We start from the raw sequence: 18,347 nt of genomic DNA, 5'->3' as shown, positions 1-18,347 counted from the left end.
TCAAAAAAGGAAATTCAACTAGACAAAATAAGGAACAACTTTCATGTTTACCATTTCCTCAAATTCTTACTGCAACAGTGCCCAACGGAATAGTAAAGTTGAGTTACAAAAATTGAAAATTTTGCTTCTCTTGGTTTAAGCTTAGAAATGGTATTAATGCTTAATGCCAATAAGTTTTAAATGCAAAATGTGGTACATTGGAAGTGTTAAAACCAATGCAACTATTTTCTATGCAAAAGTCAACTTTTTGTTGACCAATGAAGTGAATAGTGACACCAAGACTTGAAATTCAAAAATTGTGAAACTTAAAAGTGCAAAATGCCCTAGTAGGCCTAATGTGATTGGTTTGGATAGATTGGCATGCCAATAGGGTATTGTTTTAGCAGTACTGCGAAAGGCTTTATGCCTGTATTCATGGCTTTATGCCCGTATTCATGGCTTTTATGCCCGTATTCATGGCTTTTATGCCCGATCATGTGATATCATGGCTTTTTAGCCATACTGACTGCATACGTGGTTGACGTTCTGCGTCCCATGGTATGACGGCCCAAGGCACCGCGGTGTCCAGTGCCAACGACCCGTTATCCAGTCCGGTCAATTTGTATAGGTTACTTGGGCATGGAAAAGTATAACTGTAATTGAACTGATTGTTAAAGAAAATACGAAAATTAAATATCAGGAATGATTATGATAGAATACAAAGAAACTCAAGATCATGAAGAAACTAATTAACAAAATGCATGAAGAAGTTAATATCATAAAACGTAATTAGCGCTCGACTAAACATTAAGTTGGTAATTATTCAGTTCTTATGAACACAATGGCTAAGAAATTATGATTTTTATTTGCATATTATATTTTCTTGTATTATTGGCACCACTAAACTTTATGCTTAGCGTGTCGCTTTTGCAACTCGTAGGTACTAAAGATTTGGACAGAGGGCCCAGTAGACCACAGATTCGGTAAGGCAGTTCACAGTTCTGCATAGTATCCGTGTCACCTCACCATCCACAGTGCATTGGTAGGACACTAGGTCCCATTTTGTATTTTGAGAGTTTTTGTAAATTTTGTAATTAAACTCTTATTTTATCATGTGTATTTGAAACAAATGTAATATAATTTTGTATTAATGTAAGTACTTGTAATTTGTGATTATAAATCACATGTGAGAATTTATTTATGATTTGAGTCTAATGATGATGTGAAATGAATGAATGACAAATAGAGAAATTGTTAAGAAAATTGTGTTTGTGAAAGGAAAAGTGAATGTGTATCTGTAATTTATATATGATTATCACATGTGATGAATGATTGAGAAATGAATGGTTGAAAAATGTTGAGAGTTTGGATATTGGAGTTTGAGATGATGGAATACAAATATTGGAAGTGTTTTTCACAGGTTCCGAAGAACGGTTTTCTCCATTTTTAGCCGGTACTCTGCCGGATTTTCTATAAAATTCTCGGAACCTCAAATAAATTATGATTTTGATAAATGACTTAAATAAATTATATTTCACAAATTATATTCAAAAGCATGATATAAATTAATTAAGATGAAATAGAGTGCTCGGCACACTGAGTGGCATAACTTGCTCGGCTACACTGTAGTCGGGTAAGGGGTGTCACAACAACTCTTGTTCTTCTTCATAAAGGAAACCATATCTCACTGGTGGGTAAGATACCCTGGTTGTTCTATGAGGAACAGTTATAGATGCTTCATCAATAGGTATTGGTTGACTAGATGGATTTATATCCATCTGATCTATTGGTTGGTCAGAATTCTCTAATTCTAACTCTATTTGTCTTCCTTTGCCTCCTTCTTGAACAAACTATTGTTCAAGAAATGTGGCATCTCTACTTATCACAACCTCTTATGATATAGGCAAATAAAATAATATCCAAAACTATCTTTTGGATATCCAACAAATCGACCCTTTTCTAATCTGGTTTTCAATTTATCAGTATTCAGCTTTTTGATATAATGTAACATCCTCCCGGTAGCAATTCAGCACAGTCTACTGTTCCAGTGACCGGTGTCGGTCCGGACAGCTAGAACGTCCGAAAAAATATTTAAACTAAAGCGAGAAACCATAAATAACTCAAATATTGACAAGAAAAATTTAGTAAAAATTTTAGAAATAAAATACAACTAAGTCACACGAGCCGGTGCCCAAGCGATGGGTAACCCAGAAGGAAGTTGCGGTTCTCGCAACGAGGAGCCCTAGACCCGGGGAAAAATTATAAAATAATTTTTGGGACTCCAGAGAAGGGTCATTGAGGTTCCTATGGCATTAGAATGCCAAGAAAATATTTAGAAAAATTTTTCAATCGGTACAGACAATTTTGGCCCGTTGAGCCAAACGGAGGGCATTTTGGTCATTTTGCCTTCAGAGGTGATTTTTGGCCGACTTGTCCAGTTAAGTAAATAATTAATATGATATAAAATATGAATAAACATTACTAAAAATGAAATTGGAAATGAGTAGTGGATAAAAGAAAAGAAAAATGAAATAAAAAGCAATTTATGACATCTTGATGATGTCATTTAAAAGCCATAACCAATCACAATTAAGTAACCATTTGACTAATTAATAAAAGAGATAAATAAAGACCAAGGAAGACCAAAAACAAGCAGCCATCTTCTTCTTCAAAACGTGATCCTCTCCTCCATAACCCTCCATGGAAGTTTTCTTTAATTACTTCCATTTTCCCATGAATTTGCACTATAAAACCCTAAGTCCCTTCACTAAAAGCTTGTCTCTACCTCTTGGGAAGTGTTTGGCAACCTAGAAAGCGAAGGAAAGTGAAGTTTTAGCTTGGAGAAATCTGCCCTACAAGAGGTTAAAGTGAGGTTAGTGCCTACTTATATATATACTTCTTTGATTCCATGTTAGAAGCTTGAAATAAGTGAGAAATTGTAAATTAAATGAATAAAAGTTAAGTGTATGCATCCCTTGAATTTTCAACAGCCCTAGGAAGGAATGAGTTTGATTGTATTAATGGACTTAGAGTGAATTGGAGATTATGTTTAAAGTGTATACATATATATATACAAAGAATGAAAGAGTTAACTAAAGAAATTGTGAAAACCATGACTTTGAGCTAGGGTTTAGGAGTGAAAATTTGACTTTGCTTATGAAATTGTTAAAGAACATTCTAATGGTCAATTAGTGACCATTTGAGGCAAGTTGACCATAATTAGGAGTGAATTATTGCATGGCAAAGTGGAATGGGCAGGCTGCCCAATGAGTGCAGCAGGGTGGCTGAGATTTCAGTCCATTTGGACTGCCATATCTTTGGCTGTGTAGGTTCAATTGGTGTTTGGCCAATTGGACATGAAACTAGGCTTATAATGGCATATTTTTTCTGAAGAAACCATGCCCAAAAGATCAAAGCAAGAGGACCAAAAATTGGCCCCAATCCGGGTACCCTGCAAACAGCCCCTGCAGAATGACCAAATGAACAGTAAGCCATAACTCACTGTAGAATGGTCAAATTGACCTGAAACTTTTACAACACAAGATATGATATAGACAAACAACTTTCATGAAGAACATTGCCCCAAATTATGCCATTAACCCATTCAAATTATTGGGCAAAGTTAAGTTATCAAACCTGCAACTCTGTAGATTTTCACTTGAGCAGTAATGTTTGGATGGCTATAACTCTCTCTAGAAAACTCAGATTTAGGCGATTCTTGAACCGATGGAAACCTAAGGTATGGTAGAACATTTCATAAGAAGAAAGTTAGACCAAATTATGAACTTAACTTGATCAAATTACTGACCAAAGTTGGACCAAAAATCTGCGGACTCCAAAATCTCAAGGCATGAAGCAGTACAAGTGAACAGTAAACTTATTTTGGCCATAACTTGAGCTACAAAACTCCAAATGGAGTGATTCAAAAAAGGAAATTCAACTAGACAGAATAAGGAACAACTTTCATGTTTACCATTTCCTCAAATTCCCACTGTAGAAATATCAAATGGAACAATAAAGATGAAGCACCAAATCTGAAAATTTTGTTCAATTAGCATTAAGCTTAGAAATGGTATTAGCAACCAATACCAACAAGTTTTAAATACAAAATGTGGTATGTTTGGGGTGTTAAAACCAATACACCTATTTTCAATCCAAAAGTCAACATTTTTGTTGACTACTGAGGTGAATAGTGACACCAAAACCAAAAATTGGCAATTTTGCCAAAATGACCTAAGCTTTGAGAAAGTGACCAAAACTAACAAGTTTTGAATGCAAAATGTGGTACATTGGGAGTGTTGAAACCAATGCACCTATGATCTATGCAAAAGTCAACTTTTTGTTGACTATTGAAGTGAATAGTGACATAAAAACTTGAAATTCAAAAATTGAAGAATTCAAAAGTATCAAATGCCCTAGTAGGCCTAATGTGATTGGTTTGGATAGGTTGGCATGCCAATAGGGTTCTGATAGCAGTACTGCGTATGATGTATGGCTTCATTGCCATTTTGTGATGTGATAGCCTATGGCTATACTGATTATGATGTTTTACTTGGCTTTATGCCTTATTGCTTATATGGCTTATTAGCCATTCTATTTTACCTGGAGACACATTGTGGTGATGGTGTGACGGCGAGTACACGGTACCCAGTGCTAGTTTACCGTTTATCGATCCGGTCAATTTGTATAGGTTACTTGGGCATGGAAAAGTATAACTATAATTGAACTGATTGTTAAAGAAAATACGAAAATTAAATATCAGAAATGATTACGATAGAATACAAAGAAACTCAAGATCATGAAGAAAATAAATAAACAAAATGCATGAAGAAGTTAATATCATAAAACGTAATTAGCCCTCGATTAAACATTAAGTTGGTAATTATTCAGTTCTTATGAACACAATGGCTAAGAAATTATGATTTTATTTGCATATTATTTCTTTCTATTTTATTATTTGCACCACTAAGCTTTATGCTTAGCGCGTCGCTTTTGCAGCGCTGTAGTGCGAAGATCTTGATCGAGAGCCAGTAGACCACAGATTGGGTGAGTCCATCCTGCAGTTCTGCATAGTATCCGTGTCACCTCACAGGCTACAGTGCATTGGTAGGACACTAGGTGTCATTTTGGTATTTTGTAATTGATCTTATTTTCTCATGTGTAAATGAACTTATGAAATGTAATTTGATGCTCATGTAAATAATGAGAATTGTGTTTGTAAATGAAAAAGTGAATGTTTATCTGTGATATATATATGATTATCACATGAAATGAATGATTGAGAAATGAATGTGAACTGAAAAGTATTGAGATTTTGATAAATGGAGTTGAGATGAATGAATAAGAATATAGGAAGTGTTTTTCACAAGTTCCGAAGAACGGTTTTCTCCATTTTTAGCCGGTACTCCGCCGGATTTTCTATAAAATTTTCGGAACCTCAAATAAATTACAATTTCAATAAATGAATTATATTTCACAAGTTATTTTCAAAACTATGATAAAAATGAATTAAGATAAAATAGAGTGCTCCGGCACACTGAGTGGCATAACTTGCTCGGCTACACTGTAGTCGGGTAAAGGGTGTCACATATAAGCTGGACAACCCTAAATCTTAACATGCTTAAGACTTGGTTTTCTTCCATGCCATATCTCATAAGGTGTGGAAGATACTGATTTTGTTGGAATCCTATTCAGAATATACAAAGCTGATTCTAATGCAAATCCCCAAAAGGAGATTGGCATATCAGTATAGCTCATCATACTACGTACCATATCCAATAGGGTACGATTTCTCCTTTCAGATACACCATTCAGCTGTGGTTGTAACACTCTCCCTGTAGCAACTCCGTACATTCTACTGTTCCGGTGACCGGTGTCGGTTCGGACAGCTAGAACGTCCGGAAAAATATTTAAACTAAAGTGAGGAACCATAATTAACTCAAATATTAATAAGAAAAATTTAGTAAAAATTTTAGAAATAAAATACAACCAAGTTAAATGAGCCGGTGCCCAAGCGATGGGTAACCCAGAGGGAAGTTGCGGTTCTCGCAACTAGGAGCCCTAGACCCAGGGAAAAATTCATAAAATAATTTTTGGGACTCCAGAGAAGGGTCATTGAGGTCCCTATGGCATTAGAATGCCAAGAAAATATTTAGAAAAATTTTTCAATCGGTACAAACAATTTTGACCCGTTAAGCCAAACGGAGGGCATTTTGGTCATTTCGCCTTCAGAGGTGATTTTTGGCCGACTTGTCCAGTTAAGTAAATAATTATTATGACATAAAATATGAATAAACATTACTAAAAATTAAATTGAAAATGAGTAGTGATGAAAAGAAAAGAAAAATCAAAATAAAGCAAATTATGACATAGGATGACATCATTAAAAAGCTTCCCACCAATTAGAAATTGACAAGCCAATTAAAATGAGATAAATATAACTAAAATGAAGTAAAAAAATAAACACAATTTCTGCAGTTCTCTTCCATTTCCCGTAACCCATTTTTCCTTCCACCCAAACCACCATTAAAGCTCCCTTAAGCTTCATTTCCCACTTCAATTCACCTCAAAACCTTATCCTCCCTTCACAAAAAATTATACCCACATCAAGGATAAGTGTTTGGCAGCCAAGAAAACAAAAGAAAGTGGAAGAAAGTGAGGTGTGAACAAGCTTAGAAAATCACCAAAGAGGTTAGTGCCATAACCTTTGCTTTTACATCTTTCTAATCATGAATTTGAGCTAAGTTAAGTTAAAAATTTGACAAAAATTGAATTAATGAAGCATGGTTATATTCCATGAAGTTTTGGCAGCCTTGACATGAGTTAGGGTTAGGAGAAATCTTTGGTTTAAAGTGACATATTGCTGCCCCTCTTATAAATTATATGATTAGTATAGCAAATTAGGAGTGGGATGCATGAATTGGAGGCTTGGTCAATTAGGGTTAGGGTTTTGGGAGTGAAACTTGGACATTGCTTATGAAATGGTGATTGAACATTCTAATGGTCAATTAGTGACCATTTGGGGTAAGTTGACCATAATTTGAAGTGAATTAGAGTATTACAAACTGAATTGGTATGCTGCCTAGTGAGGGCAGCAGGGGAGGCTGTGAGTCCAGCCTGTTTGGACTGCCATATCTTTGGCTGTGCAGGTTCAATTGGTGTTTGGCCGATTGTACATGAAAATAGACTTATAATGGCACAATTTTTCTGAAGAAACCATGCCCAAAAGACCAAAGCAAGTGGACCAAAAGTTGGCCCCAATCCGGATACCCTGCAAGCAAATTCTGCAGAATGACCAAATGAACAGTAACTGTTCATTTGGCCATAACTCACTGTAGAATGGTCCATTTGACCTGAAATTTTTACAAAAACTAGTTAAGACATAGACAAACAACTTTCATGAAGAAACCTACCCCAAATTATGACCAGAACCTATCCAACAAGGCAGTGGCAGTCACTGTTTATTGTACTGTAGATTTGGTAAATTCTGTAGTTTTACAATCCGGCCAGCTGTGGTTTTTGGACCATATCTGGAGCTAAAAAGCTCCAAATGGAGTGATTCAAAAAAGGAAATTCAACTAGACAAAATAAGGAACAACTTTCATGTTTACCATTTCCTCAAATTCCCACTGTAACAGTCACAAATGGAACAGTAAAGTTGGGGTACAAAAACAGAAAATTCTGCTCCCTTAGTTCTAAGCTTAAAAATGGTATTGGTGATTAATTCCAACAAGTTTTGAATGCAAAATGTGATACATTGGGGGTGTTAAAACCAATGTACCTATTTTCTATCCAAAAGTCAACATTTATGTTGACCAATGAGGTGAATAGTGACACCAAAACTTGAAATGCAAAAATTGAAGAATTTAAAAGTATCAAATGCCCTAGTATACCTAACAAGATTGGTTTGGATAGTTTGGCATGCCAATAGGGTTCAGTTAGCAGTACTGCACATGGCATTATGCCATTCTGTGATTTTATGGCTTTTAGCCATTTTGATATTGTGTTGAGACTTGATCTCGTGCCTAATATTATTTACAGCTTGTTAGCTGTTCTGTTGCATACCGGGAGATACATATGTGACCGATGGTGTGACGACCTGAGGTACTTGATACCCAGTGCCAGTTTACCCGTTTATCCAGTCCAGTCGTCCAGTATAGGTTACTTGGGCAATCAAATGAATGAAAATGGACAAAGTTAAAGAAATAAATGAATAACAAATACAAAACAAATAAGACATATACATTCGATACATATTTATTTTCTGCTATTTTCTTTTATTTTATTATTGCACCACTAAGCATTATTGCTTAGCGCGTTGCTTTTGCCACGCGTAGGTTCTGGAGATACTGATCGAGAGCTCAGTAGACCACAGGCTGGGTGAGTCCATCCTGCAGCTCTGTATAGTGTCCGTGTCACCTCACCATCCACAGTGCATTGGTAGGACACTAGGTTTCATTTTGGTATTTTGTAACTATTTTTTTTTATTTTCTCATATGTAATTGAACTTATGTAATGTATTTTGATGTTCATGTAAATAATGAGAATTGTATTTGTGAATGGAAAAGTGAATATCTATCTGTGACTTGTACATGATTATCACATGAAATGAATGATTGAGAAATGAAATTGAAAAGTGTTGAGATTTTGATATGGGAGTTTGAGATGATTGAATATGATTATAGGAAGTGTTTTTCACAGGTTCCGAAGAACTGTTTTCTTCATTTATAGCCGGTACTCTGCCGGATTTTCTTTAAAATTTTCGGAACCTCAAATAAATTATAATTTCAATAAATGACTTAAATGAATTATATTTCACAAGTTATATTCAAAACTATGATAAAAATTAATTAAGATAAAATAGAGTGTTCCAGTACACCGTGTAACATATCTTACTTGGATACACTGTAGACGGGTAAGGGGTGTCACAGTGGTGTTCCTGGAGGAGTCAGCTAGGAAACAATGCCATGCTCTCTCAAGTATTCATCAAATTCAGTACTCAAGTATTTATCTCTACGATCTAATCAAAGAGCTTTAATACTTTTTCCTGTTTGATTTTCTACTTCAGATTTAAATTCTTTGAACTTTTCAAAGGATTCATGTTTGTATTTCATTAAATACAAATACCCAAACCTTGATTTATCATCAGTTAAGGTAATAAAATAATGAAAACCGCCTCTTGCCATTATTTTAAATGGACCACATACATCACTATGTATTAGCTCTAAAATATTTTCAGCTCTTAGCCCTTGTCCAACAAAGGGAAATCTAGTCATTTTGCTCTGAAGGCAGGATTCATAGGTTGGAGTAGGTTCAGAATCCAATGAGGATAGAATCCCCATTTTCTCCAGTTTAGCAATCCTATCTTTTGCAACATGACCTAATCTTAAGTGCCAAATATATTTTAAACTTGTATTGATTTTCATCATGGCATTGCATTCTTTTAGATTGCTTGCATTAGATTTGTATTTAACATTATTATCTAGATAATAAAGCCAACCATGCATATAACCTGAACCAACATATTTATTTTCAAAATAAATATTGCAAACATCATTTATGAATTGAAATTCACAACCATCTCTAGTCAAACTAGTTATAGAAATGATGTTCTTAAAAGGCATCAGGTATATGCAAAATCTTATTTAAATACAAAACATGTCTACACATGTATAAAGATTTAAATCCTATGGCTAAAGCTTCAACAGTTGAGCTTTTGCCAACCCGGAGTCTAATATCTCGTTACTGTAAGCTGCTATTATTGGCTATTCTCTGGGCAGTTCCTATTCCTGTGCCCATCATTATGGCAGTGGAAACCCTTTCTTTTTACCTTTGTCAGCTTTGGTCTTCCCTTTCTGTTTAGCTAGTTTCTTGGAAGGACCAGAAATCTGAGGTTTCTTTCTCTTAGTGCCCTTCTTCTTGTTGGACTTTCCAGCAGACGAAGATGCAATCAAAACTACCTCTTTTCCTTTATTGCCCGGCATATTCTTTTGAGCAATAACTAGCATGTTGAATAAACCAGTCAAGGTGCATTCCTGTTTAGTCATATGGAAATTTGTTACAAAATTACCAAATGACTCAGAAAGGGACTGAAGGATCAAATCCGTCTGCAGTTAGAAATCCATGTTAAAGTCAAGATGTTCTAGCTGCTCAATCAGCCGAATCATCTTATGGACATGCTCCCCAACATTCTGCTCCTCAGGCATCCTCATGCGGAATAGCTGTCTAGATATCTCATACCTAGCATTCCTGCTGTGCTCACCATACAACTCTTGTAGGTGAAGGAGGATCTTACTCGCACTTTGCATGTTCTCATACTGCTTCTGTAACTCATTACTCATGGAAGCAAGCATGTAACACTTAGCTCTCATATCATGCTCCTTCCACTTGTCCAAAGTTTCATGTTCCTCTTGATTTTCAAATTTCTTAGCCAATCAGATAAATTAGGTTCTGTCAACCTATTGTGATCAAGTATGCTTGCAAGGATATAGGATGGTGGTGGTTGTTTATTATCAGAAAATTAACTGCAGAAAATAACCAGATTAATTAGTAAATGTATCAAGTAATTAACCAAAATGATTATGGCCTTTTAATCAAATTGGTCCTCCCACTAACTTAGCGAATCCTACACTTCCAAAGTAGAAAACGGAAATCCTAGTTGGATGGATTTCTTGTGGGTGATTGAATTCTTATAATCCTATTAATCATCCTCAGGCACATCCATTATTGGAATTACAATAAACTATAACTGAGCAACTCCTTGCCCATCACATCTCATGTGAGGTTCAATCCTTTACCTAGTCCCTAATGCTCAAAATCTCAGGCACATCCATTATTGATTTATCTTACATTAGTTAAGTTGATCCATTGAGCTAGTAAACATGTAAATAATTTTAATGTACTCAGGCACATCCATTATTGGCCACCAAACTATTTACATATTTACAACATCTCATGCTTAACAATTATTCTTAAGAAAATCTCTTAAATTAATTGCATCATATGCAACTATTTAAAATTTCTTAAAATAATTGTCCCAATGAAGGGCCCATGTTATAATTATTTTAATTATAGCATATCCAACTTAATCATTTGTTCGGAAGATTTTGTGGTTTTCCTAATTACTATTATGGTCTCACTTTGCATATTATCCAATTAGCATGCATATATCATATAATTGCATACATTCCCATACATCTCATGCATTCATGGATAATAATAAATATGGTATGATCATGGACTTTCAAAGGGATTCAATTCTGAGCCACTAAGAATTGAATCAGGGCATTCCTAGTTGTATTTCATTCATTCATTTTACAAGAGTTGCTGAAGGAGTATATAATCAACACTTGATCTTGAATTCCTCCCACCGATCCCACCAATGCTCTTGACCTCCTTGACCTTCTTGCAATCCAATTACATAGTAATCCTTGGCATGTCAAGGTGAATTTACAAGAACTAAATAAATGAAATTACAACCCAAAATTATTATAACCTTAATAATACATGCCCAAAAATAAATTAACTAATTTACAACCCAAAGAAACATAAAAGAAATAAATCCAATCACATTGGTCTTTTATAGTCCATGATCATCCATCATGCATATCACTATTTAACAATTAAATAAAACATACATACTTACATTAAATTGAACATCTCATATTCAACTTAAAAATCCAGATTTGAATATGATTCAAACAAATTTAAAAATTCATATTTGAATCACATTCAAATAAATTTAAAAATTTAGATTTAAATTACATTCAAACAACTTTAAAAATTTCAGATTTGAATCATATTCCAACAACTTTTAAAATTCAGATTTGAATCACATTCAAACAACTTTAAAAAATTTAGATTTGAATATGATTTAAACAACTTTAAAAATTTAGATTTGAATCACATTCAAACAACTTTAAAAATTCAGATTTGAATCACATTCAAACAATTTTTAAAATTCAAATCTGAATCAAAATTTAATTGTGTGATTAAAACACCTAATTAAACACTTTAATTAGTCATGGGCCTAATTATGGGCCTTGGAACAAAGCCCACAAACATACCCAAACAGCCATGCACATGGTTGAATGAATCAAACCATGCGCATGGTGGTGTAGTTCATCAAGTCGCCACCTTTGTTGGTCCAACCAGCAATGAAACAATCATCTCATGATCAAATCACACAATTAAATCATATAATCAACAATCTAAATGGCAAACATAGTGGCTCTGATACCAATTGAAGGAGCGAAAGCATTAAAAACACAAGTTTAGATCATTGAAATTCAAAATTTTTCATCTAGGGTCACATGCATCATGCAAGATTCATTTTTATCTATTTGATTTCAATAATAAATAGCATATTAAAACTCTTTTAATATATTTTTTTGGATCTACATTTTCCATTTAAGATTTTAAAATTAATCAGATTAATTATTAGAACCCTAGATTAGATTAAGAACAAGTGCACTAACCTCTTAATGCACTGCAGTGTGTTTGGCAACTTTGGGATGCGTCTTTAGGACACTAGATGTTGTCCCTCTAGCTTGTCCACACCAAGATCACCTATGGCAGCCCTTGAATAGCTTCTAAAGCTTTTTCTATGAATTAGAAAATCAAGTTTTGCCTTTTAAGATATTACAGATATAAACAGGACACTAAAAACAATTTCTAGTATTTTTAATTCAAGGGATTATTTGCTAATCTCTTTGAATTGATGAGAGAAGAAGAAGAAGAGAAGGGAATGGCATCCAAGGGTGGTGGCACAAAGAGAATGAGCAGCTTGTATAATTTGTTCTTTCATGCTTACACTTATATAGCTAGGTCACCACTTAAAACCCTTGCCACATATCACCTTTTCATTAGCTCTAGGTTTAATTAACCCAATCACATTGTGCCAAGTGTCAAACCTATATTTAATCTTGACTTTGATCATCTTACATGATTAAAAGACATATGGCAAGCTTATGTGCAATGCCATGTGTCACCATCTCATGGTGCCACATGTCACCCTGTGAAATGACTAAAATACCTCTGTGTCTTGATTTTGAGTTCTCAACCCAAAATAATTATTTCTCTTCTTCTAATTAATTTATATCAAATATAAATTAATTAATTAATCTCTATTAATTAATTTCTCATTAATTAAATTCATATTTAAACACTTTAAATATAAATTTAACTTATACTATACATCCAATAACCTAGATTTGGTTTCAAGCCATGCTAGGGACTTTGCAATCTAATTGCAAACCAAACCTATTTAATTAATCAATTAAACTCTTTAATTAATTAATTAAATCATATTTAATTTGGTGATTACTTGTGTATGTGTGTGACTTACTAGGCTCATCACTAATTGGCAATGAGACATGATATCAACTCTTAATATCATCAGAACTCTTTCTTATCATAAATGATTTCTCTAAATCATTTTATGCACCTCATAGACCATGGTTAACACCTAGCATAGCATGCCATGGCCACTCAATCAGTAATAAGGTTTACCTTAAATGAACCTATAATCATATGTTACCATGCACTATTAGAAATCCCAATTCGAGCTGGAGTCATGGTTTATGTCAAACCCCATTTGCTATGAATATTATGTTCTCATTTAATTCCAGTTCTTGATTAAAAAGATTTTCTTATCAAAAACTCTTTTCTGATTAAATCTATCTGTCCTGACCAGGAACTTGAAACATCAAGAATAATTAAATAAACATAGGATTTTATCCCTATTTACTTAGGGTAATAGATTCTATCTTGATCAACACCTACCTCCATATATAACTAGTAAGAGCCAGCACATGCCCATATACCCATACACAGTATAAGTATGAAAGCAGTATCAAACTCAAACCACCTACATACAAGATAACTGTGCTATCTCAGGTCTAAATATTATATGCACTAATATGATTTATGACAATACATTGACAAGAGTAAACTCTATGTGCTTGTCATAAATGTCACTGGTTCGGCCTACTTATCATGTATAAGTGTCTATCATGTTTGTTATATGGCATGAGACTCATCATTCCATCTTATTTACATCTCATATAAATAACTTGGGAACAAACATGATTACAATCTTTCTGGATGAGTCATGTCCTTATTGTGAAGTATCCTTGATTGTAAACCAATTTATGATACTTTGTGCTAGAAATACTATCACTCATATTCTTAACAACTTAAGAATAGAATTTCTAACAAAATATCAATGGACCTTTTCTATTACACATAAATATATTATGTAAATGGAAAAGTGAAAATGACTTTTATTAATAAAATATATACAAGATACATACTAAATGATATGCTCTAGGGCATACTACTAACATGAATAGCATTCGGCCACGGTCAAACCATGGAGGAATTATATTCGGCCAAAATTTGGTTTTATGCAAACAATTTTGTTTTGTTGATTTTAATTGTTTTATGGTGTTTTACGTACATGAGATGTAGTTTGGAGCCATGAAAATCTAAGAAAAATCATGACTTTTCAGTGAAGCACCATTATGGCCAAAATGGTGTGACCATTTAACCTAAGATGTGATCTTGGTATTTTATCAATTTTCATGGCTTTTCTTGGTGATTAAAATGTTTAATCTAAGTCACAACATTAATATGACATGATTGTGAATGTGATTCATGGTTGATAGATTTAGTTTTGAATATGAGATATTTGAAATTAAGATGCATGTTCAAGTGTTGAGTGTGTGGATATTGGCATGAAGGATGATTATGGACTTTAAGAGACCAATGTGATTGTGTTCTTATTCATTTCTATGAGATTGTAATAATTAATTTTTAATTTTTCCAAGGGTTATATCATAAAGTTGTTGTGATAGCCTTAGGTTGTAATTTATTTATTTGAGCTTGTATACTCATTCTATTGTGATTTTCACCTTGGTATGCCAAGGATAAATGTTGTAATTGGCTTGGTAAATTTTACAAGAAGATATGGAGTTCAACACATTGATGGAGATCAGTGGGAGTACAAGCTTTAAGAGTTGAAGATTGTCAAAGAAAGCTACAAATAGATGAATGTTAACTTAGGATGCCCTTGAAGTCAATCCTTATAGCTAGGGTTGAATTCCCATAGAATAGTCCATGATCATGCCTTTTACATTACCATTGTATGAAAGCATTTATGTGATATGTATATTCATGATGTGTATGGGATATGCAAGAAAATGGTTAATGTGCAAAGTGAGACCGAATAGTACATAGGTTGGCTAAGGAAATCTTCTAACAAAATGATTAAGTTGGTAATGGTGTAATTTTGAAAATTGCATCATGGCCCTCCACTAAGGCAATTATTTAAGAAGTTTTAAACACTTACATTGTTGGCTATGGTTACATAGGAATGATGTATTTGGTTTAAGAGATCTTATTGAAATAATTATTAAGCGTGAGATGTTGTGAATGTGTAAATACTTTGGTGGCCAAGAATGGATGCACTTTAGGTCATTAAGGTTCAAATTTACACACTTGCTGACTTAGTGGACTCAACTTAACTAATGCAAGATAAACAAAGAATAGATGTACCTGAGGTTTTGAGCATTGGGGGCTAAATAAATCGATTGAAATTCACATAAGATGTGATGAGTAAAGAGTTACTCATTTATGAATTATTATGATTCCAAGAATAGATGTACTTGAGGATGATTAATATTTTATAAGAATTCAATCACCCACTAGAAATTCACCCCAACTGAGATTTCTGTTTCCTACTTTGGAAGTGTAGGATTCACCAAATTAGTGGGAGGACCAATTTGATTAAAAGACCACAATCATTTTGGTAATATACTTGATATAATATGCTAATTTGAATCTTGTTATTTTCTGCAGTATCATAATCTGATAAAATGAGCACTCAACCACAACCATCCAACGTATTAGCAAGCATTCTTGACCATAACAGGCTAACTGAACCAAACTTCTAGGATTGGTTAAGAAATTTGAGGATTGTCCTGAACCTAGAGCGTATAGGATATGTTCTAGATTTAAAGGTTCCTGGTCCTTTACCTGAAGGGGCCATAGAGGAAGAAAAGGATACCTTGGATAGATGAAAGGAGCTCGACATGCATGCTAGGTACTATATGCTTACTTCTATGACCAATGAGTTACAAAAGCAGCATGAAAAGATGCATAGTGCATCTGAGATCCTTGATCACCTACAAGAGTTGTATGGTGAACATAGTCGAAATGAAACATATGAGATATCTAAACAATTCATTCGGATGAGAACGACTGAGGAACAGGAAGTGGGAGCCCATGTTCATAAGATGATAAGATTGATAAAGCAGTTGGAAGCTCTTGATTTCACTATAGACTTTCAGCTTCAGACGGATTTGATCCTACAGTCTCTCCCTGAGTCATTTGGATCCTTTATTACAAATTTCCATATGACTAAATAAGAGTGCACCCTAGCCAGTCTGCTTAATTTGCTGGTCATAACCTAAAAGAATATGCCCGATAATAAGGGAAAGAAGGTTGCTTTGGTTACTTCTTCTTCTACTGGAAAGTCCAAGAAGAAGAAGGGCGATAAAAAAAAGAAACCTTTTGTCCTTTGTCCATCTAACAAGATTGGCAAGAACCAATCCAAGAAGAAGAAAACTAAAGATGTTCTAGAAAAGGGAAAGTGTTTCCACTGTCAGAAAGAAGGCCACTGGAAGAGAAATTGCCCTAAGTATTTAGTAGCTCTAAAAGATAAGAAGGATAAACCTTTTGACGGTATGTCCATATCTTATTATTTAGACTTAGATAATACTCATAGTTCATCTATAGCTTGGGTTTTAGATAGTGGTGCAAGTTCTCACATATGCTTTGATGTTCAAAAACTGGCAAGCAATGAGTGGTTGGACTCACATGATGCTAGACTCAGACTTGGCAATGGAGCAACTGTTACAGCCTTAGCCATTGGGTCTAAATATTTGCATCTAAATGGACACATTTTGTATCTTGATCATGTGTTGTATTTACCTAATGCTTTTAAGAACATCATTTTTGTATTTAGTTTGACTAGTAATGGATATGAATTTCGATTTATAGATGATGTTTACAGTATTTATTTTAGAATAAAATTATTGGCATGGATAAATTACATGATGGTCTATATTATTTGGATAATAATTACGAAACAGCTCCAAGCAATTTAATTGAGTTTAATGCCATCATTTAAACCAAATTAAGTCCAAAACATCTATGGCACTTAACATTAGGTCATATTGCAAAAGATAGGATTACAAAATTGGATAAAATAGAGATTTTCTCCTTATTGGGTTCTGAACCTACTCCAACTTGTGAATCCTACCTTCAAGGTAAAATGACTAGATCTCTCTTTATTGGATAAGAGTTAAGAGCTGAAGATATTTTGGAGCTAATACATAGTGATGTATGTGGCCCATTTAAACAAATGGCTAGAGACATTTATCACTACTTTATTACCTTTACTGATTATAAATCAAGGTATGGGTATTTGTATTTGATGAAATACAAACATGAATCCTTTAAAAAGTTCAAAGAATTCAAATTTGAAGTAGAAAAACAAACAAGAAAAAGTATTAAAACTCTAAGATCAGATTGAGGAGGAGAATACTTGAGTACTGAATTTGATGAGTTCATGAAAGAATAAGGCATTGTTTCTCAATTAACTCCTCTAGAAATGCCACAATTAAATGGTGTGCCTAAAAGGAGAAACCGTACCCTATTAGATATAGTGCGTAGTAAGATGAGCTATATAGATTTACTAATCTCCTTATGGGGATTTGAACTAGAGACAACTTTATACATTCTTAATAGGGTCCCTTCCAAATCAATCACTTCCACCCCATGTGAGATATGGTATGGAAGATAACCAAGTCTTAAGCATGTTAAGATTTGGGGTTATCCAACTTACATTAAAAAGCTAAAAACTGACAAACAGGAATCTAAATCAGAGACAGGACAGTGTGTTGGATATCCAAAAGATAGTTTTGAATATTATTTTTATCTTCCTTCATCACAAAGAGTTGTGATAAGCAGAGATGCTATCTTTCTTAAAAAAGGGTTTATTCAAGAAGGTGGTAAAAGAAAGCAGATAGAATTGGAATTAGAGAATTTTGATCAACCAACAGACCAAATGGATATAGATCCATCCAGTCAGCCTTAGCTTACTGAGTATATATCCACAACACAACCTCGAAGGTCAACCAGAATATCTCATCCACTAAAGAGATATGGATTTCTTCATGAGAATGAACAAGAGTTGTTTGTTCATGAGGAAATGGATCATGGTGATGATCCAATGATTTATGAAGAAGCTATATTAGATATAGACTTTTCAAAATGGATTGAAGCAATGAAATCTAAAATGGATT

At 34.0% G+C, this 18,347-nt stretch overlaps 2 protein-coding genes across 2 annotated transcripts; both read left to right on the top strand.

Moving 5' to 3' along the window:
• Window positions 1-16,070: 16,070 nt before the first annotated feature.
• Window positions 16,071-16,406, top strand: LOC131181350 (uncharacterized). Its single transcript, XM_058149396.1, has one exon. The coding sequence runs from the start codon at window positions 16,071-16,073 to the stop codon at window positions 16,404-16,406; it is 336 nt and encodes a 111-aa protein (XP_058005379.1).
• Window positions 16,407-16,457: 51 nt separating this feature from the next.
• On the top strand, window positions 16,458-18,139 carry LOC131181349 (uncharacterized). The gene is made up of 3 exons (XM_058149395.1): window positions 16,458-16,722; window positions 16,777-16,963; window positions 17,998-18,139. The coding sequence occupies exons 1-3, from the start codon at window positions 16,458-16,460 to the stop codon at window positions 18,137-18,139; spliced, it is 594 nt and encodes a 197-aa protein (XP_058005378.1).
• The last annotated feature ends 208 nt before the right edge of the window (window positions 18,140-18,347 follow it).

The sequence above is a fragment of the Hevea brasiliensis genome, chromosome 7, assembly GCF_030052815.1.
Source record: "Hevea brasiliensis isolate MT/VB/25A 57/8 chromosome 7, ASM3005281v1, whole genome shotgun sequence".
Classification (NCBI taxonomy): Eukaryota; Viridiplantae; Streptophyta; class Magnoliopsida; order Malpighiales; family Euphorbiaceae; genus Hevea; species Hevea brasiliensis.
The sequence above is the reverse complement of the archived record's forward strand: the minus strand, read 5'-3'. Positions and strand labels throughout refer to the sequence as shown.

Bases quoted from the DNA above. Each gene is read 5' to 3' on its own strand.
- LOC131181350 (XM_058149396.1), top strand. From the start codon at position 16,071: ATGCATGCTAGGTACTATATGCTTACTTCTATGACCAATGAGTTACAA.
- LOC131181349 (XM_058149395.1), top strand. From the start codon at position 16,458: ATGCCCGATAATAAGGGAAAGAAGGTTGCTTTGGTTACTTCTTCTTCT. The intron at 16,723-16,776 runs GTATGTCCATAT...GTTCATCTATAG, and splicing joins GAAGGATAAACCTTTTGACG to CTTGGGTTTTAGATAGTGGT. The intron at 16,964-17,997 runs GTATTTACCTAA...TTCATCACAAAG, and splicing joins TTGTATCTTGATCATGTGTT to AGTTGTGATAAGCAGAGATG.